The sequence below is a fragment of the Pseudopipra pipra genome, chromosome W, assembly GCF_036250125.1.
Source record: "Pseudopipra pipra isolate bDixPip1 chromosome W, bDixPip1.hap1, whole genome shotgun sequence".
NCBI lineage: Eukaryota > Metazoa > Chordata > Aves > Passeriformes > Pipridae > Pseudopipra > Pseudopipra pipra.
The window spans coordinates 65,647,519-65,668,785 of NC_087580.1; the positions used below are offsets into that span (position 1 = coordinate 65,647,519).

Sequence of the window (21,267 nt, forward strand, 5' to 3'; positions counted from 1 at the left end):
CAATATAGATATGCTTATTGTATTCCTTTATGAATTTATTTTTGATTATAAAAAGACTAAAATGAAACTTTATTAAGTACTACTGTAATAAGTCACAGACTCCACAGCTGAGTGCTCCTCTTATGAAGTGGTGTTTTCTTTAAATTTGCCAGTTTTAATCCACGTGCTGTCTTAAATGCCTGCAGAGTAAGTGGTAGGATTTTGCCAGCCCTTGCAGTGTCTGGAGTTCCTGGCCTGCCCAGTGCTGAGCAGAGCTGCCAGGCTGTGTTTCAGGCAGTGCAGTCCCGTTTGGTTCCTCTGTGCTGCATTATGGAGCACCCAGGCTGCCTGTGCGTGGTGCCCATGAACGCCTGGCAGCCTCCCTGCTGCCCCGGGGTGTGGGGCAGTGCCAGGGCACTGCCCACGGCTGCAGCAGGTCGGGCAGGGCCCCAGGCTGGCCCTGTGGCCCTAAAGCTCCTGCCTGGGCCCGAGCCACCCTGTCCAGGGCACACTGTGGGGTTTACAGGAACTGGGCTCGCAGGGATCTGGCTTCCCGCCTCTGGCATTTCCTGGAACTGTGTGATTTACAATTACATTACTAACAGTTGTTTCAGAACAGATGCAGAAAACTATTTGGTGTATGAAAAATGACGTTGATGTGCAGGGATTCTCAGTGGGATGAAATGAGATTATTTTAATATAGGGAAATGGGATGGCTGCTTGTCTTTCAACTCTGCAAAGCTCTCTCTGTAACTCTAAGCTTGGTCATGGCTGATATCTTTTTGAATACTGGAGAAATTCTTCTTTCTCAAGCCTGACTCTGGATATCTGCTGTATTGGTATTAAGTGTGTTATCCCACAAGTTTTTAGAGAAAAAAATGTGGGAAGGAGAAATACCACCCTCTGGTGCAGAAGTTTTCAAAATGCTAAACATCAAAGTATTTTCCTGTGAGACAACACCCGTGTTTACTGTGAGATAACCTGGGGTTCTGGGCAGTGAGGGGGCACGTGTGCCGTGCCCACGTTGGTGTAGCTGCAGGGCAGGAGTGGGTGCTGAGTAACCAGCCCCGTGCTGGGACCCCTGGAGCTGCCAGTGGCCTTGGTGTAATGTCCTGTCTCAGCACAGCTGCCTCCAGGCTCCAGACAGTGTTCTGAGCAGTTACGTGTTAAACACCGACTACTGCAATTAAATAAAACATAACCAAAACCACCATACGTGGCTGCATTTGTTTAGGACTGAAAATCATACTTTTGCTGTGTCTCAAAGAAATACTTGGGTGTGTACAGTCACAACTAACACTATTAGGTGTGTTGGTATGAATTTAAGTGAGTACAGTCTTTGCCCAGAGACTTGGCTGAAATTTGGATCTTTACCAGATAGTTCTTCTGTGAAAGCAGAGTAAAGTATTTTAGCTGCCATAGAAAACACATATATTCTTGGTGGTTTTAGAGAGTAACAATATTTATGTGACACAGATTCAGAAATACGTCAGGTTTTCTTGTAGCAGATTCAATACAGATCTGCAACGAAGGGTTCACCAGAGAAAGCAGGACAAGTACATTGGTCATCAGAGGATGCTGTGTAAATAATACATTTATCTTAGCATATCTCAGTGAGAATTTCTCTTAGGGAGCATTTATCTTAGCGAGAAACTGGGACGGCTTGATGCCACAAAAACAGTATCTTTCTCAGTTAATATAAAGTCATCTGGACTTACAGAATGGCTTGGACATTGAAGAAATGTCCATGTTCTTGTCATCTCTCAGTGCAGAGTGATCCTTAGAGCTCTGGAACAATGATAATTGCCTAGAGGGATATGGAATATTTACATGGGTAATGAGAAGATTCAGCATTCCAGCAGGCAGGGGGTTTGTGGGGTGTTTTTGTAATGAAAGGTGCTCTGTAGGACAGAGATGGGATTAGGAAGCCCTGCTTGTGCAGGGGAAGCCCCTGTTGCTGTACTGAGCACCCGTGGCTGGGTTCCTTTGATTTCAGCCACACTGTCCCTGCAGCACTGCCAGTGCCATGGCTGGTGATCTGGGGTGAGAATACTGCCTGGCAGAGGAGGGGGAGTTCAAAAGTCCCATGTGCTCCAAGAGAGGAAGGTGTGGGTTTGGCAGTGTCTCTGCATTGCTCTGACAGACAGACTGATAAAGGTTTGGAATGGTAGATCAAGGAAATACTGTCCTGCATTGTTGGAGCTTCAGAGCATTAACAGAGTCTAGGCTTGGCATTCAGGAGCTTCAAAGCCACAGACATTGCCAAAAATACACTTATCTTGAAGTATGTTACTGATTATGATTGAATCAATCACTCCCTTAAAACATAGTGCCTTTGCAACCTGAAACCGGTGTATTGTCCTTTAGCTACAACATGAGTTCAGAAACTGAAGATGTTGAACTTCCAGAGTATCCTGAGCAGATGTTGATGTTATGTATGTAACTGGCATATGCTGTTGTTTTCTGGCTTCTTGTTTGCACTTTTTAAATAATTTTTTCTATTTTTGTGTTTCTTCTAGTGCTCCCGTATTTTGACATTAGAGGACATTTCGAATTAGTTTAATTTTAACTTTTTTCAGGCAGTGTGAAACAATTTCTTAAACATGTCAGATCTTATCTCTGATGAGAAAAAAAGTTAACATCGTGATTCTTGCAAATAGATCATCTATATGACTGACATTGTTTATTGTACTTCTGTTTTTAGAATAATATATAAATGCTCTATGTGTGACACTGTGTTTACTCTGCAACCTTTGCTCTATCGCCACTTTGATCAGCACATTGAAAACCAGAAGGTGTCTGTTTTCAAGTGTCCAGACTGTTCTCTTCTGTATGCACAGAAACAGCTTATGATGGATCATATCAAGGTGTGTAGGCATCTTCTCTTGTTTCCTAAAGAGGTACCGTTTTTCGTGCATTACATGCTGTGAGAACATACTGTGAAAAGGCACAGAATAACAAGAGGACTGATGAGGGGAGATATTGTTAATTCCAAGGGGGTAATCTGTGAATATTGTTCTCAAATGTTAAAATGTTGTATTTCAGATGGTCTGTGGGGGGTTGACCCTGGCCAGATACCAGGTACCCACTAAAGCCCCTCTCTCACCCTCCCTCTGCAGCTGGACAGAGGAGAGAGGGGAAAAAACCAGCTAAGAATTCATGAGTAGAGATAAGAGCTGGGAGAGGTCAGTGACTGATCACCTTCACGGGCAAAACAGGACTCAGAGTGGAGATAGTTCTTTTTTTTTAACTAAATAGGCAAATTCTGCATATTGCAGTGTATGTCTTGTTTGGGAATTAGTTTTTCCTGACTCAGGTATTATTGGAAAAGCATTGTTACATCTGTACATAACCATTTCTGTAAGAGCTGAAGATAATCTTAGGAGCTCAATCTGACTGCAGTTAGGGTCAGAAGCTACCCTTACATAAATCAGGGTGGCTCAGCATCTCACAGTTTAAAGTTAAGCTAAGTTACTTGCATTTGGGCACTGTTTAACTCTTTAGTGTTCCATGCCAGTATTTGTACTTTCAACCAGTGGGGTTTTAGCATGATTCACTGTAAATGAGACTAAACTTAGAGGGTTAGAGAATACATGTGTAGTAGCAGTATTACTGGTTTTACAGATGGGTGTGTGTATAGTAGTATGGACAGCAGCAAAGCAGTATAAATTGGAGTTCAGTTAAGGGGGAATAAAAAAAACCAGTAGCAGGCTATAGATAAAAGCAGAAAAGGACTCAGGGAGAGGACGAGTGCCTGGCAGGGGCAGAGCTCAGCTGCACAGAAAGTAATGGTTTGGTATGGCTAGACATAAACCATCAAGGCAGAGGTAGACCTGGATGAAAGCAGAACAGAAAGGAACAGGAGGAAGCTCAGGAGAAGGTTATTTAAAGCTACAAAAAATAACCCAGAATAATTCCTGCAGATGTCAATGCTTCTTAATGGCAAAACCTATGTCTCCTTTTCCTGCAATGACTCACTACAAGAAAATTTCCAGCAGGCAGTGAGAGCAGGTGCTGGAGGACTGGACTGGAGGTGTAACACTCCCTGTCTGGCTGGTGGCACGTGCCGCCAGCACTGGGACTCTGGGCTGTGCTTTAATGCTCTTTGTGTATTTTCAAATAAGAAATTAAATGTCAAGTATTGAATTTAAAAGACATTTAGAAAGCTGAGCACTAACATTTTACATGCTGACAAGTTAGGCTGGGATGGAATCTCCAGGTCAGCTTCAGTTGCCTGGAAGTACAGGAACCTCCCTTCTCCCTCCCCTGTGCACTGGGATACTAAAGGCAGCCTCCTCCTTTACTACACACCTTCACTTTGCTTTAGAGCCAGGCAGTTGGGCCTGTGTGCTTTGCTTTTTTTATTACCATTTAAGGGTTTTTAAATACTGGTTTTCCTTCTATTTAACAGCTCTTAAACAGAAGAATAGAATGCTCTACAGATGAGGTTGATATTTGCTCTAGAGCCAACAGGTAGTCCCAAGAGCCACAGGATTTACAAAAGAACTTGTTACCAGAGTATCAGATTGGTATTCCTATATTCTCAGAATTGAGAATGTATTGAATGGGGGTTTTGTGTCTGAGGTTACCTGAAGGAAAAGTGTTCCCTTTGGAGTGCTCATCAGCTGGATGGGGAGTAGGACAGGGCTTAACCTCAGCCTCAACAGAAAACATTCATATATCCTAAACTATAGAGCTGTCTGATGTTTCTGATGCTTTGTCTTATTTACCAATGCGACAAGTCAAAATTTGTCAGTAAAAGCCTTTCCTTCTTGGAAAGCATCAGTCACATAGTCTGAAGGGAGGATGCACAACTAGTATGTTAGGTAAGTAAAGCAAGAAATTAGGCTGAACAATAAGTGTTTCTTGAGCCCTCTTTTCCTCCCTGTTAAACAGCAATTTAACCTTAAGTGAGTCTCATTTTTTTGTGTGTGTGTGAAAATACCTGCAGATGGTGTCTGTTACTGGTGTTGGCTGTGTCATGCTGGGCCTTGCCTTTACTTAACCCTGTTTCTTTAAGAATGTGATCTGATGACAATAGTATGTGATTTGATGATAGTAGTTTGACAAAGAAGTAAGTGAAGGCTTTTGGTTCAAAGGGTCATGCATTTTGTCAGTACAACTGTGTACATCTATGTTAGTTTTGTACTTTTTTTTCTCTTTTATTGTAGTCTATGCATGGAACTCTGAAAAGTGTTGAGGGGCCACCAAACCTGGGGATAAATCTGCCTCTCAGTACTAAACCCACAACGCAGAACTCAGCCAGTCACAACAAGGAGGACACAAAATCTGTCAATGGAACAGAAAAGCTGGAGAAGAAATCTCCTTCTCCCATAAAGAAAGCAGAGCCTAAAAAAATCGCTAATCCTGGCTGGACATGTTGGGAGTGTGACAGGCTCTTCACACAGAGAGACGTTTACATCTCCCACATGAGGAAGGAACACGGAAAGGTAAAGGAATATACCGAATTACAAAAAAGTTAATCACACCTGAAATGGGAAGTCATTTTTCCCTGAATTCCATTTGTGTTTTTGCAAATAATTCCTTTAAGTTTCATCATTGTTCTTCTCTGTTCTTATATCTATTTCATATTTTTCTCTTTGGCTGCTTAGTTTTTGTCACGTTCTACATAGTTCTACTGAGAAAATATACACACTCCTTCTCAACTGTAGGCTTGTTCTTTCAGTACCAGAATTTTTTCAAGATGGAAAGAGTGAAAGATGTTGCACTATTTCATCCAAATCATCTAATCTGATCCGTGTTCTTATTTCTTCTTTGTGCCTTCTTAGTTCCCTTTCACTCTTGGAAGTTGTGTGAGTGTGGCAGTGCTGAGGTGACAGTTGGATTCGGTCTTAATGGTCTTTTCTCACCGAAACAATTCGATTATTCTATTCTGTTCTGAAGTTCAGTGCCTCTCAGACTCAGGGAGTGGGGACTCAGTCTTGTTTTGCTGGTCCAGTGAGTGCCAAGCAGTGTTTCCTCTTCAAGGCAGACACACTCTGTGGTTGAGCTCTTGCTCTAATCTCACACTTGTAGGTTCAGCTGAGTTAACAAGTTGCATTTTGTATTTAAAGCAGCTGGATTTGAGACTTCTTATTTTAAACAGATTGAAAGTGAAGTATGGGAATGCTGCATCCTCAAGTCAGCAGAAACCCTGTTTGCAGTTCCTCTCCGTTCAGTAGAGCTTCCAGTTAAATGAAATTAAAAAGACAGGCAGGCAATGGTGGCTCTGCTGAGCTGTGTGTGAGCCAGGCTGTGCCAGCTCCAGCCCGCTGCTGACCCATGGCAGCTGTCTGCTCCCCAGTCCTGCCTTGAAACGCTCCGACTCTTCCCTCAGCTGGGAATCAGGGAATTAAACCAATGGACTGTGCTGCACTGCAGCAACAGAGCACAACTGGGAGGAATACCAGGCTTATTTTGTCTAAGTGGAGGAGAATCATCCATCTCTGATGTTTATGTTATCTCAAGAACAGCCCTTACTATGCAATATTAGATAATTGTTGCACTCAACTACTGGCCTAAAGGCCTCTTTTATTGCTTACATTCAGATGCTGGTTTTTATCCCTCTTCAAGCAGTTCCTTGAATAACACAGGAGGCAGATAGATATTCATGTGCTACACTTCTTCCTGAGGAGTTTTTGGGATTGGCTGCCATTGCAGAAACCAGTGCATCCCAAATCCTATTTGGTCTCTGTCTGGAGTCTCCCCAAGACATTTAGAGTGAATGTGGTGTCACAGCTGCTATCCCAGGTAGTGCCCCTGGTGCTCTGAGAGGGACCAGGCCCTGCTGAGCACTGTCCTTCTCCTGCTTTTCTGACCAAGGGCTTGATGCTCCTATGCAGTGCTGACACATCTTCGATGTGTTCCTGCTCCATCCTTCTCGCTTCCTCCTTTTCTTTTTCCTTCTGCTTGACAAACTGCAATATAAACCCCACAAAATTCCCCAAACAGATGGTCCTCGAGTTGGCATTGGACAATACTTCTCATTTCATCATGACTTTTCTGAGCCCTGTTAGTGTCTCAGTGTCTGTGAGGTTCAGTTTTGGTCTTCTTTCTGTGCTCTTCGTGCTTCCCTGTACGTGGCTGAGGAGCTCCTAGTCAGCAGCTGCAGACATAATTTGGTTGTGGGAAGGGAAAGCAAATCTCTCACCTTACTGCCTTTACTGATCCAGAAATAATCCACTGATCCTCCTTGCTTCTTTGGTGGAAGAAATTCGCTTCACCCACAGTCCGTGACACCAGTTTACAACTGGTGGCAGGTGTATGTGTAGCTCAGTCTGGCCACATGGCTTTGAAAGAGGCCCAGCTCTGACTGGTGTTGCTGAAGGAGGGGTGTGTACAAAAAAAGGGTAAGTGATGTTTCTTTCCTATTATCACAAGGTTCAACACATGCACTACTTTTACTGAGCTTTTTTAACTGATGTTTTTCTCTTCTTTTTTTAAAGCAAATGAAGAAACATCCGTGTCGACAATGTGACAAATCTTTCAGCTCTTCCCACAGTTTATGTCGTCACAATCGTATCAAACACAAAGGCATTAGGAAGGTTTACACGTGCTCGTAAGTTCTGCTTTTATCTGTGTAAAAACCCACTGCTGGCTGACACTCTTTTCTCGCCTGTTTAAAGCCAGTATCCCATCGATTGGGAGGGGCAGGAATTTCGATGCAGACAGGCCAAAGCAGTCCCCTGTCCTGCCTGCAGACGCAGCAGGGCCGTGAGAGCACAAGGCACAACGTCTGCGAGCAGATCTGAAACTCGGCTGAGCTGAGAGTTTGCTGGGCTGGCAGCTGGGGTCACCACTGTCTCTTAAATACACAACCACTCTTTTAATCTACAACAGGCACTTGCTAAGCCTAACACTGAGTGTGTGTGTGTTTGTGTGTCTGCAGGCACTGCCCGGATTCGAGACGTACTTTCACCAAGAGGCTGATGTTGGAAAAACACATTCAGCTGATGCACGGTATTAAAGACCCTGACGTGAAAGAAATGACTGAAGCTACCAATATGGAAGAAAGGGAGGTAAAAGAAGACACAAAGGTAATCACTTACAAGATTCATTCCTTCACAGAGAGTGATTTTTTGTGGGTATATATTCGGGATCTTTAAATAGATATGCTTATTTTGATGCCTTAAAGGTCTCATCCTCAGTGAAGTAGAGCCCCAAAAGCATTGTGTTTATCAGAGTTGTACTGGAATCTGCCAAGGGAAAGTTTCTGACGTTTGCAAGTCCCAAACAGTAATGAAAAGAACTGCTTATTTATACTTACATGATCCCCCATTTCTGTCCCCTTTTAGGTTCCCAGTCCAAAGCGTAAATTGGAAGAACCTGTACTGGAGTTCAGGCCTCCACGAGGTGCAATCACTCAGCCATTAAAAAAGCTGAAGATAAATGTTTTTAAAGTTCACAAGTGTGCAGTTTGTGGCTTTACAACAGAAAATCTTCTCCAGTTTCACGAACATATTCCTCAACATAAATCTGATGGCTCTTCATACCAGTGCAGGGAATGTGGACTCTGCTACACATCTCACGTGTCCCTCTCCAGGCACCTCTTCATTGTACATAAGCTGAAGGAGCCTCAGCCAGTATCAAAACAGAATGGGTCTGGGGAGGATAATCAGCAAGAAAACAAACCCAATCATGAGGATGAATCATCCAACAGTGCAGCATCAGACAGGCGATGCAAAGTGTGTGCAAAGACTTTTGAAACTGAAGCGGCCTTAAACACTCACATGAGAACACATGGCATGGCCTTCATTAAGTCCAAAAGAATGAGTTCAGCTGAAAAGTGAGCAGATTATTTGGGATGCAGAAATCTCTCTCCACATTGGAATACTAAGGACATTTTTGCTACAGAAAGTTCAAGGTATAATAGTGTTGCAATATATTCTGCATAAAAGTGTCCCCTTCACCTCATTGTCTATATCCTCAGAACCATTGAAGCAGTATTTGAGTTGAAAAGAGTTTGTATATATTTAAACTAATAATTTTTATACTCTTTGTTATGTGTTTGTATCAGTATCTAGTGGAAAATTTGTTTTTTTCTGTTTTGTTTCTGTTCTTTTGTAGTAAGTTTCTTTAAAACAGAGTTCTGAATGCTGGGGCAGTTCCTTAGGTTCTCTTAAGCTGTTTCTTTTTTGAATGCTTCTGAAAGAAAGTTTAGCTAATGGAAGTGCATCAGAAGGCAGTGCTTGGAGGGGAGAAGGGAAGAGAAGCAAGCTAAGATTTTAAATTCTAAGAACTTGTGCTTCTAAATGTCTGTGGAAGCTTTTAAACTTTCTCTTACAAAGTATATATTAAAAAGAAAAAGAAGTACCACTGCATGTGTAAAATGCAGTGCTGTTTTTTTTTAGGTGGCAACACCAGAACAGGTGCAGACCCCCTAGAGTGGTAAAGTACTTTTGAACAGTATAATTGCACAACTCTATGTATGATAAAGTGATTTTGTTTAGGTCATCAGGTGCTTCTGATCAAAGCTCAAATTGTTACAAAAGGGCTGGGCTGCTCTGGATTTAACAAATAAGATGTAATTAGAGGAATAGGTTTATAATGATGATGTTTCTTGTCATGTAATTTATTAAACATTATATAGAAGCGAGTACACAGCATTACGTATTTTCCTTTTTGGTTATTGAAGGACAATAGTTAACCCTCGCTGCAGGGGCTGGTGTTTGCCAGCTCTGTGTGCTCATGCCAAACGTTCTGGTGCTCAGTGTCACACACAGCCACAACTGGGAAGGAGCCCAGGCCCAGCCCCGTGCTGGGGGCTGGAGCTCCAGCACAGCCCTCGGCGCTGGGGAGCCGCTCAGACCTGCCCAGCGCCCCCGGTTTCGCTTGCACAAGTACAAGAAGGTACCATCCTGGCCCTTTCAGATAGAGTTCTCTGTGAGAGTATATTTTTGGTTTGGTTTTGCATTTTATACCTTGTATGTATCCCTACGAGAAGAGATTTTGTACTTTTTTTTAAACGAACTGTGTATATATAGATAGGTGCATGATGAACAGTAGTAATTGTTGGGTTCCTTAAAAGTCTTGCTGCTGTCAGATGTTACTATACACTACGTCCGTTACAACTGTATTAAACACATTTCATATGTAAATAAATGTGGAGCATTTTGCCCCTAAAGATTTGTGAGATTCTCTTATTTATCACGAAATTTTAACAGTTTTAAAGTTTGAAGTGTTTAAAAAAATACGGATCCTCTCAGCCAGCTCTGTAAAACTTCTCAGTCACTCTGGAAATTGTGTATGGGATACATTAGTTCTGCTCTCTCCATCCTCACTCTTAATTTGGCTCATCAGTAAATGCTTGTTAGGCCAGTTCTGTTGCTGGCATACTGAGTGGTTATGAGGTACCTCTCCATCCTACAGCTCTCAGCGGGCACAGGATCTCAGTGTGTGATGGACACTGCCACCACTGCCCTTCCATTCACTGGATACCTCTGAACACTTGTTTGTTGATGTGCACTGTCAACTGTACAACAAATGAGTTATCACTATGCAGAATGGTGTTTTGTATACAGTGAACAGATAATAAAAGTTAAATTTTCACAGCCATTACTAATACCTTTGTTTATTTTCCCTCTTCACTGCCTTGTCCCCGCAGGGGATGCTGTGAACCAGTAGTTTATGCCATTGCTGGTGCCACCAAGATGCAAACCACAACGATTTCCTGGCAGTAACCTGACAATGTGAAGGGGTTTGTGGTTCCAAGCAGGACCCGGGGTCCTGCACTGCCACTGCCCCGGAGCTCCCTGCACACCCCGGGAGTGCCGCCCCGCTGCTGGGCAGGGGCTCCGTGCGGCTCCACCCACGAGACTGATTGAACTCTCCCGCCAGTAATCTCTTGGAAGGCTTAAGGGAGAGGGTCTGGAGCTGCCCTGTAACTCCACACACATTTCTGTGTCACACGCTGCCTAACAGAGGGGAATGTCCCGAAGACCAGGAGGGGAACTGAACAGAAAGCAACAAGAGACACAGTGGGAAGGCACAAATCTCAGCAGGCATACCGAGGGGAATTATCTCCTCTTGTAAACCATAAAGAAAATATTTAAACTTATTTTTGCCTGAGATCTGACATTTGAATTGTTTGCTTTTAATTAACATTGTGCCACTGACAGTCAATTGCAATGATGACATTAATAGTCCTCTTTTCTACATCTTTCCTCTGAGGATTTAACAGTAACGGATCCAACCTCATAATACCTCTCTGTGGGGTAGGAAAGGGATCAGTCAGCCTCTGCCATTTTGCAGCCACTCTTGTTGGAAACAGAGGTGCTTAATGTTGCACCTCAAGTGCAGCACCAGACTGGAATGCAAACAAAGGCTTCAGGGAGCATTTGGGCAGAACAAAGTGTTACTGTCAGGTCTGGGGTTCACGTGTGGGGGCTTCACTCTGTTTACCCTGTACAAGGGCAGGGGTTTGATCTCCATGGAGGCAGCACCTGACAGGTATCCATGTGTACATATATATGTACATGTCCTCTTGTGTACCTTCCCAGCCCATCCCTTCTCCTCCTCAGGGAGGCAGGAAGCACACCGAAACCTCTGCCCAAGTATCCAGCTGCAGAGAGAACTGCCCAGCCAGGACTGCACCAAGGCTCAGATCCACCTGCCAACACAGCTTCAATAACACTGATTTTTCACACTCTGGGAGGTGTTTAGCCTTGCCTAGGCCTGCTTGCACACAGGTACAGACAGAGGTAAATCTTACCACAGCCACTGTATTTTTAGACTTGTCTGGTTTTTTTATTTCTGCAGGGCACTTACAGATGCACAACTTGACCTGCCAAAAGCCCAAATGTTCCCAGTTCTTAACCTCTGGGTATCTGTGGGGAAATCAGTACAGCAAGCCTATTTACCTTTAAAAGGATTTTTATATAACTCTGACCTTCTCATTCTGTTAATATAACCTTTCTCAGTACACCTATCACACACACGCAGCTGCCAGGCCAATAATGGGACACAGAATAACCTATTTTAGTTTAAAACCTTTCTCAAATATTAGGGCAGTTCAGTAGTCAATTCTTTGTATTTGAATTTCAGATTATTACTAAAAGGTTATCTGTCTAGGCTCCCTGAAGGGCAGCTAGGGTGGGGATTGGAGTGACAGGAGAAATAAGTACAGACCATGGCAAACACAGAAGGCACGAGCATTCCCGACCCACAGCCCTGGGCTTTGAGTACAAACTGGGTTCTACAGCCTGAAGCAGACACGGAGTGCAAAAGAAGGAGCCACTTGTCCCCTCCCTGAGCACTTTTTCCCTTTGAAAAAAAAATGTATTTGCTCCTCAACAGTGACTGTACAAAAACTGGTTTTAGTGTTATTTCTTTCACAGCTGGGGAAAAAGGACAGCTTGCCTTCCTGGGGACCAAAGGGCCCATTTGAGGGCATCACAGAGACACTGCACTGGGAATGACCCAGATTCACCTGGGAAATGAACTGGAGGCACTGCAGCTTTCTTCTCTGACCCCCAGGTTTCTACGCTGAAGGCAGAAATGTATTTGGCGCAGTAATGTGACCATTAGTAAAATAAGCTGAGCATTGTATCCTTCCCAGATATGTCCCCTAATATGATTTGCCAAAAGACTTTATGCAGTCCATTTATTTCCCGTTCTCGAATGCTGCTGTTTTGCATTCAATGCCTCTAATGTGATGGTGGAATATGGATGCAGTGCATTATGAGTATTGCTCCTGCCGAGTCAGGCCACACTTGGCTGACACTGCCAGAGCTCCAGGGCCAGATTAATATTGCAGGTCAAGCACAACAATATTTCCTGGCTTAAGTGACTGTCACTGTCTCAGTTAAAATGGAGAGCAGGCCCTGAATGCAATCGGGGTGGAGGAGCTACGGTCTCAAAATATCCCTTGGTCATTACATTTACATACTGTTGCTCCTGGCAAAATGAGCCCAGCCCTTTCTGTGCAGAGAAATGTCCCCTGGTGGAGCTGCTCCAGCCCTGCTTCACCTCCCTGAGCTGGTTCCCACACACCATGTGCCCCATTCACGACACGCCAAGGCCTTTCCAAAGGCTCGGGAAAGTCAGGGCACGAGCATCAAACAGGAGACCCAGGCCACACTGGACTCCACTGGACTCAGTGACCAGACTGTCTTACATGGTCTGTGACAGAGGCCTTCCAGTGCCATCACATAAATCATTGCTCTGGTGTTTTCCTAGGCACTGTTTTAGCCTCAGCTCTGCAGCGCAGGTTAAGCAAATAGCAAACAGTCAGTGAATATCATTATTCCCCTTCCCCACCACAAAGCAAAACCTAACACATTACAAGCATTTTTAGTCTACTAAGAGATTGTTCTTGAGTAAGGGTTAAATATTTCCTTTTTTTTAGAATTTTTTTAAAACCTTTTTGCCTTTCTCTCATTTATTCTTGGGCAGTTTTAAAAATTAAAGTTTGGGTTTTTTTCACTTGGGAAAGCCTAAACATTTTGTCAGGTTGTTTCTGATTTTTTTTTTCTGTTCCATGGGGGGAGGGGAAGGAAAAGAGAACGTTATTTGCTAAATTCAACTGAACGTTCGGATAGCTGGATCCCTCCCTCTCCTTCCCCTTTTCCTCCAGAAAAATACATTATTTTCACAAATAAACCATTCCCTGAAACAGATCCAACTCAGCTGAAATGCAATTATCTCTCCAGACACTGGGTTGCAGAGCAGACTAAAACTGTTGACTCATACACTTAAGAACACGAGCATGCAAAGCGCCCCAGGGTTGCCAGCGTGCCCGTGAGCAGGTCCTTGCCAGCTCCCAGGGCAGAGGACAAGACTCACGACAGAAGTGACACAAGACAAGCCACACATGCTCCAGAGCAGTGGCCTCCAAGGGGGGTGCAAATCCAGGGGTGTGCAGGAAGAAAATATTCTTTGTACCATTACAAAAATGCAATGAAATCCAGAATAGTGTGCTATTGGTGCAAGTGGCATCCCATTGCTTTTGGAGAGCCCTGTGTGCACCACGGGCTGCTCTGACAGCCTGGTGAGCAACAGGAAGGGGAAGCAGAAGAGCTCCCAATGGATTTGGACACAAAGAGTGCTCACCAGGGAAGGCAGTTACTGTGCTGCTGCTGTGCTTTGCTGAGGGGCTGCAAAAGGACTGCTATGGCTCTCCCTATTAACCCACACTTTGCAGCCCAGGGGCAAGGTGCCAGTTATGTGCCCATGACCAATCTCTTAGAAATCAAAGAGCTGTAATTCAATATTCTATGCACAGGCTGTTTGCAAAGGTCTGGCAAATCTGCCAGAATGCCAAGAGCTACATTTTTTCTGTGTACTAAAACACTAGCATAATTTTCTAGCTGCAGAGCTCCAAAAGATCTACTGTACAAATATTGAAGTCAAACATCCAGAGTATGGGAAGATTTCAAAATACATGTAACCTTTAATAATCTAAATCATGCAGCTGGTAAAATAACAAAGCCACCAACAGAAGTGTAGGAGATTCCTAGCACCTGTGGAAAAGGAAGAAAAGCAGCTTCCTAACGTGTTTCCCTTGCCTCCCCATGAAAAATGGGGGAGTCCAAGTGTTTTTGGAGCTATCAAACACAAATCACAATCCAACTGAGAGGCAGAGATACTGTGGTCTCAGAATTAAGTGTGGGTTCGTGCCTTGGACAAAAGAATGTCCCACCTCTGTGAACAACAAAATAAGCAGCTTCAATCCTACCAGGTCTCAGCAGAAAGCTGCCTTCTTGCCTCTCTAAATTCTCCAAATGTCAGCTCTGCCTCTTCCCTCTACCTGTCACAGAATTAGATTCTATCACCTGAACTTCCACTTTTAATTCTCTCCATCAGGAGTGACTGAAGGAACTGTTCTAACACCGCCCAGTCTTTGTCATTTACTTTCTCTCAGTCCTACCCTTTCCCTGCCGAGGAAAAGCAGGGAAATCAATTTTAGCTCCCAAATTGATACATTCCTACTTCACAGGAGGCAAGAGTCATTTCCTGCCCGTTTTGTAAATTAGAGCACTAGCCACAAATAACACTCCGAGATCGTTTGCCTCTCACAGCCATTTGTGTGTCCCAGCCCCAGCCAGAGCAGTACCTGAGGGTGTCACAGCCAGGTCACACAGCACGGCGCTCAGCTCACGTGTTGGACCAGGAAAAGTCTGAAAAAGTTTATTAGAGGATAATGTCAGCCAACCTGAGCTATTGCAAATACGGCAGCCACTGCAAAATAACCTTGCACACAACTGACACACTTGCTTGGGAGAAGCGGGTAATAGACAAGTGCCAAATATTTACTGTGAAATGTAAACACATCATAAATGCAGAGTAAGTGTTAAATCTATTTCAGTAGCAATTTGGGGGTGACATAGTGTGTTTTGGAACAAAAGCTGGTTTGTTTTGGGTTTTTTTGTATTAATGTAGGTGAAATGTGCAGCTGTAGCCACAAGAAATAACATGAAGATTTCCTTCCAATAGCAAGTAAATTTAACAAAGGTGTCTTTGTCAGATTGTTGCTGATTGACTATGAGTTACTGGTCTGAGTCCTAGTGTAAATTACTGGTATGTTCAATAGGTGTATTCCAGGTACAGCTATTTCTGCAGTGAATGAGAATTTGGCCTCTTTTTTTGCTTTCTGGGAGAGAAATGTAATTAGACAGTGGGGAGCTTATGTGTCATATGCTTTAATTAGCAGGTTTGTGATCATTACTTCCCAGTTGTATAGGTATCACACACATGGGAAATGTGTTTATGGGAGCAGCCAGCCATGGAAAAGCAGGATTTTCCAAGCACTGGCAAGGTTTACAGGCTCCAAAGTGGGCATGGATCCTAAATCATCATCACAGTGTGCATCTAACAACATCACCAATACAAACAACAGTTTATTCATCAGGGTAACCCACAGGTATTTAGACCTTCCCTAAAGCTTCACTGAACTGTTACCTTTCTCATTCCTTTTCTCTCTTCCATGGACACTTCTGTACACTTTGCAAAAGGCCTCGACACATCGCTGAAGAAGCACGACACTAGCTAGTGTCCTTGGAGCTTTCTTTCCAATATCCATGTGCCATTTCTGTCCTTTCCTGAGAGCATTACACCTTCCTCTGTGATCCAATGCCACTTCTGCCTCTCTTAGTCAGTCCTAGTCCCTCTTGTCCAACTGTTTGCCAACAGAAAGTCTCGCTCAATTTCTGGCAAATTACAGAAACACCTTTCCAGTCCTCCACAAACTGTTTCCTTCCACTGATCTTAGCAGCATTTCCTTGTGTTCTTTGCTCTCCCATTGTCATCCCCAGTCTTCAGGGGCTAATTCTGAACTTGGTGAAAACCTCATTGGGTTTGGTTCATTTAATTCACAGGAAATCAGGCTCTGGGCAAGGACCTGTACCCATGTGGTAGTTGCTGCTCATGCAATCATTCAGATGCCGAACTGGAAATGGGTGTGAAGTCTCTCTGCACTGCCCGAGGGGCCTGACACCCTGCCAGCCCCACTCGGAGCAGCCCCGGCCCATCCTGAGGGCAGCCAGGCTGGCAGAGGGCACTGAGAGGCTGCCACTCACAGCTGGGGCCTTTCTGGGCCTCTGTGCTCATCTCTGTAGTGGCCCTTGAAAAAACACTGAGGGTACCGCTGGCTGCTGAGACGAGGTGGCTCTGCTCGCAGCTGGTGAGGAGGAGACTGCGGTGTGCCAGCCTGCGGGCTTCCGAGGCACGGCCCACTGCGGGCACTGCCCCGCTCCCACTGCGGGCTGGAGGGCTTGGCAAGGAACCACGGCGGGGCCGCTCCACCCTCACAGCTCGCTGTCCCCTCACAGTCCGCTGGGGCCGCTCCCCTCACACTGCTCTGCCCTCACACTGCTCTGCCCTCACATTGCGCTCCCCTCACACTGCTCTGCCCTCACACTGCTCTGCCCTCACACTGCTCTGCCCTCACACTGCTCTGCCTTCACACTGCTCTGCCTTCACACTGCTCTGCCCTCACACTGCGCTCCCCTCACACTGCTCTGCCCTCACACTGCTCTGCCCTCACACTGCGCTCCCCTCACACTGCTCTGCCCTCACACCCCGCTCTGCCCTCACACTCCGCTCTGCCCTCACACTGCGCTCCCCTCACACTGCGCTCCCCTCACACCCCACGCTCCTCTCACACTGCTCTGCCCTCACACTGCGCTCCCCTCACACTGCGCTCCCCTCACACCCCGCTCTGCCCTCACACTGCTCTCCCCTCACACTGCTCTGCCCTCACACTGCTCTGCCCTCACACTGCTCTGCCCTCACACCCCGCTCTGCCCTCACACTGCTCTGCCCTCACACTGCTCTGCCCTCACACCCCGCTCTGCCCTCGCGCGGCTCTCCCCTCACACCTCGCTCTCCCCTCACAGCGCCCCCTGCCGCCCGCCCGGGGCAGCCCCCGTCCCGCCAATGAGCTACGCACACGCCGCGGCGGCCCCAGGGGTGCCCGCGGCAGACGCCTGACCCAAAGCGCTGTCCCCGGGAGGCGGCGCCGCCGTTCCGGCGCTCCGCGGGGGCGCGCGGCTCGTCCCGCCATTCGGGGGGGGGGTCTGAGCGCCCACCGGGAGCCCCTTGGGACAGCCAGCTGCTCAGGCATCTCCAAGGGCAGCAGGCGAGAGGGCTCGCCCTCAGGGCCCCCCGCCGCGATGCATGCTGGGAGTTGTAGTTCACGCGGTAGGAGACCCGCTGAGCGTCAGCGAGGTGGGAGGGGAAGAAGACTACAGATCCCGGGGAGCAGCGCGGGACCCGGCGCGGCGCCGCGGCTGGGGCGCGGGTCTGTCCGCCGGGGAGCCGCCGGGGAGCCGCCGGGGAGCCGTCAGGGAGCCGTCAGGGAGCCGCCGGGGTCCGACATGGATCTGTTCGGGGACCTGCGGCGCATGAACAAGCGGCAGGTACCGGCGGGGCCGCGCAGCCCCGGGGCGCGCACCTCAGCCGCGAGCGGGGGTTTGCAGGCGGGAACGCCGGTCTGGCATTTCTGGCTCCGTATTTTACGCCGGGGAGAAATGGGGACGGGCAGTTCCCGGGTAGAATGAGCCAGGATTGAGGCACACGGTGGATTCAGGGTTTCTGCTGCAGTATGATGAATTCTGACATGGCAATCTGTGCCATGAGACTCGCATTGGAATAGGATTTTACTGTGAAGCCCACGTGCCTGGACTCTGTGCGCTGAGTTTCTATGTTGTTCTTCTAATTTCGATACGGTAACTAAAAAATCCTTTTCTTGTTTCGCACAGCTGTATTACCAGGTCCTAAATTTTGCTATGATAGTGTCTTCTGCCCTTATGATCTGGAAAGGGCTCATCGTCGTCACGGGCAGTGAGAGCCCCATTGTCGTGGTGCTCAGGTGAGTCACTGCACAGGCTTTCTGGCTCAACTCCAGGTATCGTTCTGCCCTTTGCCTCTTCCCCTTTCCCCTTGGATACATTTGGAATTTTGAATTCCACCTACTTAAAGAAGACTTACTGTCTTCTAACTGTGTTTTGGCCCCTGCTGTAACCATGGCCCAGTTTCAGCTGAGGTTTGTAGGAGCAGTAACTGTGTGAGACCTTTGAAATGTCCGGGTTCCTTCCCTGGATGGATAAACTACTACAGATTGTTCAATGGGATTTGGGTTGTGTTACATGACTGTGTTACTGAATTGGTGAAGCTACAGATTTCAGTTTAAACTGTGAGTTTATCTGTAAGAAATAAATATTCTTTGATTTCATGGTTCTTCTTTCGTTTGCCATAATACCAATAAACTCTTTCTTTCTTGTTGTTTGTAGTGGCAGCATGGAACCAGCTTTTCACAGGGGAGACCTGCTGTTCCTAACGAATTTCCACGATGACCCAATCAGAGCTGGTGAAATAGTTGTTTTTAAAGTTGAAGGCAGAGACATTCCAATAGTTCACAGAGTAATCAAAGTACACGAAAAGTAATGCAACTTGTCCTTTTCCTTGTTTCTAAAGATACTTTCTCTCCCTGGGATTTTCAGTTGCAGTATAAGTTTGACAGTAGTTTATGAGAAACTGAGAGGAAATTCAGGGGAACCCTGTGGCACAAGCCATAGGAGTTGTTGTTGGCAGCAGGAATGTGTATGCAGCAGAGCCCACTTCTGCACTGGCAGTTATAGGAGTGGGGTTTTGGTTGTGAGAAACAGCTGCTTCTAAGAGCAAATCTCTGAAGGAAGGTGAGGATTCAGAGTCAGAACTGGAGGTGCAGCCTGATGAGCATATAATCTTAGCTAACTGAAGTTTTCCAGATTTGACTGGAATAAAAGAATAGATTCTTATTCTCCTTGTGTCTGTTAGTCACACTGCCAGCAACAATTCAGGCTGGAAAGCAGCAGAGTGAGTTCTGGGGTTTGCCTTTATTGCATATGCCTGCAATGATAAACTGTTCCTTCTGAAGCACAACAGAGGCAATTTTGCTTCTGGTTCTGCCCAGTGAAAAGCTAAGCTGGAGATGGCAAGCACTGACATATTTGCTCCTCAGGAAGTGAACTGAAGGTGTTTATTTCTTGAGTAACATCTGTTCTTCAGTTATTTTTGAAACAAATCTGTATATCCAAGAACTGCCTATTTTATCTATTTATTACCTAATTTATCATCATGAAAACTCCTTGTTTCTTGATATTAGTACTTCAGCAAAACCAGGTTATGTGCCTGGGTGGAACACATCCCTTTCATATCCATTGTGTAACTGCTTACATCAAATGACAATCTGGGAGTGTTTTAAAACCATTTCTTGTTAATACCTCTTGATAGATATAGTCAATAAAATCTGTAATGTTAATGGTTTAATGGTGTTTGCTCGATAAGCAGGACTGAAAGCAAACACTGTTATCTAATCTTGTAGTACTTTTCATCCCCATTGTGCTTTGTAGATGTTAATTGAGGTTTTTAAATTAAGTGGTATTTAGTTTGTCACCTCATTGCCTTCTAGAGGAAATGGGAACATCAAATTTCTGACTAAAGGTGATAATAACGAAGTTGATGATAGAGGCTTGTACAAAGAAGGTCAGAACTGGTTAGAGAAGAAAGATGTTGTTGGAAGAGCAAGAGGGTAAGTAATGCAAAATGTACTTTATAATCAAATAGAAAAAATTTACTTATTGAATCAGTTCCAATGTAATGCAAACTAGATCTGATGTGGTATTTTTTTAATTTCTTTTAAAAAATTGTAATTAAAAAATACCCCCACACTGGAAAAGTTCCTTCCTGTAGTCCTCTCCCTGATGTGGGAGTGGAAATTAGTATTTAGGGGGGAAAAAGTGACATCTAACAAATAGTTCTTCTATAAATACAAAATTAACCAACTTATCTTTGTAATCTCTGGAAATTCCTGGGAAATTGTTTCAGCATTCCACAGGAATTTTATGCAAGGTTTGAGCTTTGGGCTTTGTCCCCTTCCTCACTTGAGATAAAATTTCTCCAGATTTTTCAGAGATAACTTGATTGAAGTTTTACCTAAGGAAAACTAATGAATTTAATTCCCTGTTCAGGTATGCATTAGTGCCAGGTGTAAATGATGGGCTTACACTGAAATATTGCAGGCTGAGTAACACTGAAACATTTCCATGTAATATTTGAGGGCTCACTTTACATTCTGTCAATGTTTTGTCAATTCTAGGTTTTTGCCCTATGTTGGAATGGTAACCATAATCATGAATGACTATCCCAAATTTAAGGTATGTATACAGACATTTGGAATGCTTGCATTGGTAAAATAACAAGTAAAGACAATAAGAATGTTGCCTGTGAGCATCCTGGTTAATGAATTTGTGTCTGTGCTTTGGTCCCTGATGCCCTGTGAGCTGTGTTTCCATGTGTGCTTTAGCCTGTCTGTCACCCACTAGAACTTGGGATTTGTGCTGGGCTGAAACCACGGCATTTGTAAGAGTTTGGTTCGTTAAGTGCACGCAGTTGTGACACCTGTCTGTGATGAGTTTGATCCCTTTAAAACATTCCTGCAGTTTGGAGGAGCAGAGCTCTGTACCTGTGGGCTCCTGAGGGAGGTGTGCTGTTGGAGGGGCACCCTTTGAGCAGTCTGTGCTTTCGGAGCCTCTGTGAGGAGCAAGTGTAACGAGTGTGTGTTCTCTGTTTCTTGCAGTATGCTCTCCTGGCAGTGATGGGAGCCTATGTGCTGCTGAAACGGGAGTCCTGAAACCAGGCAGCTTTCCAAGGACAGAGCTGAATGTACAGGGGAAAAAAACTAATATATATTTCAGATGGTTTCGTTTCTGTAAACAGTTCCAAAGCTGTGCAAGCTTTTGTCTTGTCTAAATAAAGTAGGACTAATGAGTGAAGCTGTTGGCTGTTGGTTAATTATGCAATGGCATATTT

General features: G+C 45.2%; 2 protein-coding genes across 6 annotated transcripts in view; both read left to right on the top strand.

Moving 5' to 3' along the window:
- LOC135405155 (zinc finger protein 532) overlaps positions 1-10,540 on the top strand; it is a 29,441-nt gene extending 18,901 nt beyond the window's left edge. For all 5 annotated transcript variants that reach the window (XM_064639857.1, XM_064639862.1, XM_064639861.1 and 2 more), the window contains exons 6-10: positions 2,684-2,846; positions 5,151-5,429; positions 7,425-7,537; positions 7,868-8,015; positions 8,274-10,540. In XM_064639857.1, the coding sequence (XP_064495927.1) occupies positions 2,684-2,846; positions 5,151-5,429; positions 7,425-7,537; positions 7,868-8,015; positions 8,274-8,768 (1,198 nt within the window). In that variant the 3' untranslated portion in view covers positions 8,769-10,540. The remainder of the gene's footprint in view (positions 1-2,683; positions 2,847-5,150; positions 5,430-7,424; positions 7,538-7,867; positions 8,016-8,273) is intronic.
- A 7,155-nt stretch (positions 10,541-17,695) lies between these two features.
- Positions 17,696-21,230, top strand: LOC135406487 (signal peptidase complex catalytic subunit SEC11C). Its single transcript, XM_064640833.1, has 6 exons — positions 17,696-17,834; positions 18,177-18,286; positions 18,708-18,857; positions 19,868-19,987; positions 20,555-20,612; positions 21,035-21,230. The coding sequence occupies exons 1-6, from the start codon at positions 17,793-17,795 to the stop codon at positions 21,086-21,088; spliced, it is 534 nt and encodes a 177-aa protein (XP_064496903.1). The 5' UTR covers positions 17,696-17,792; the 3' UTR covers positions 21,089-21,230.
- The last annotated feature ends 37 nt before the right edge of the window (positions 21,231-21,267 follow it).

Excerpts from the sequence above, each read along its gene's own strand:
- LOC135406487 (XM_064640833.1), top strand. The coding sequence starts at position 17,793 with ATGGATCTGTTCGGGGACCTGCGGCGCATGAACAAGCGGCAG. Across the intron at positions 17,835-18,176 it reads GGCGCATGAACAAGCGGCAG|CTGTATTACCAGGTCCTAAA; the intron begins GTACCGGCGGGG and ends TGTTTCGCACAG. Across the intron at positions 18,858-19,867 it reads GTAATCAAAGTACACGAAAA|AGGAAATGGGAACATCAAAT; the intron begins GTAATGCAACTT and ends ATTGCCTTCTAG.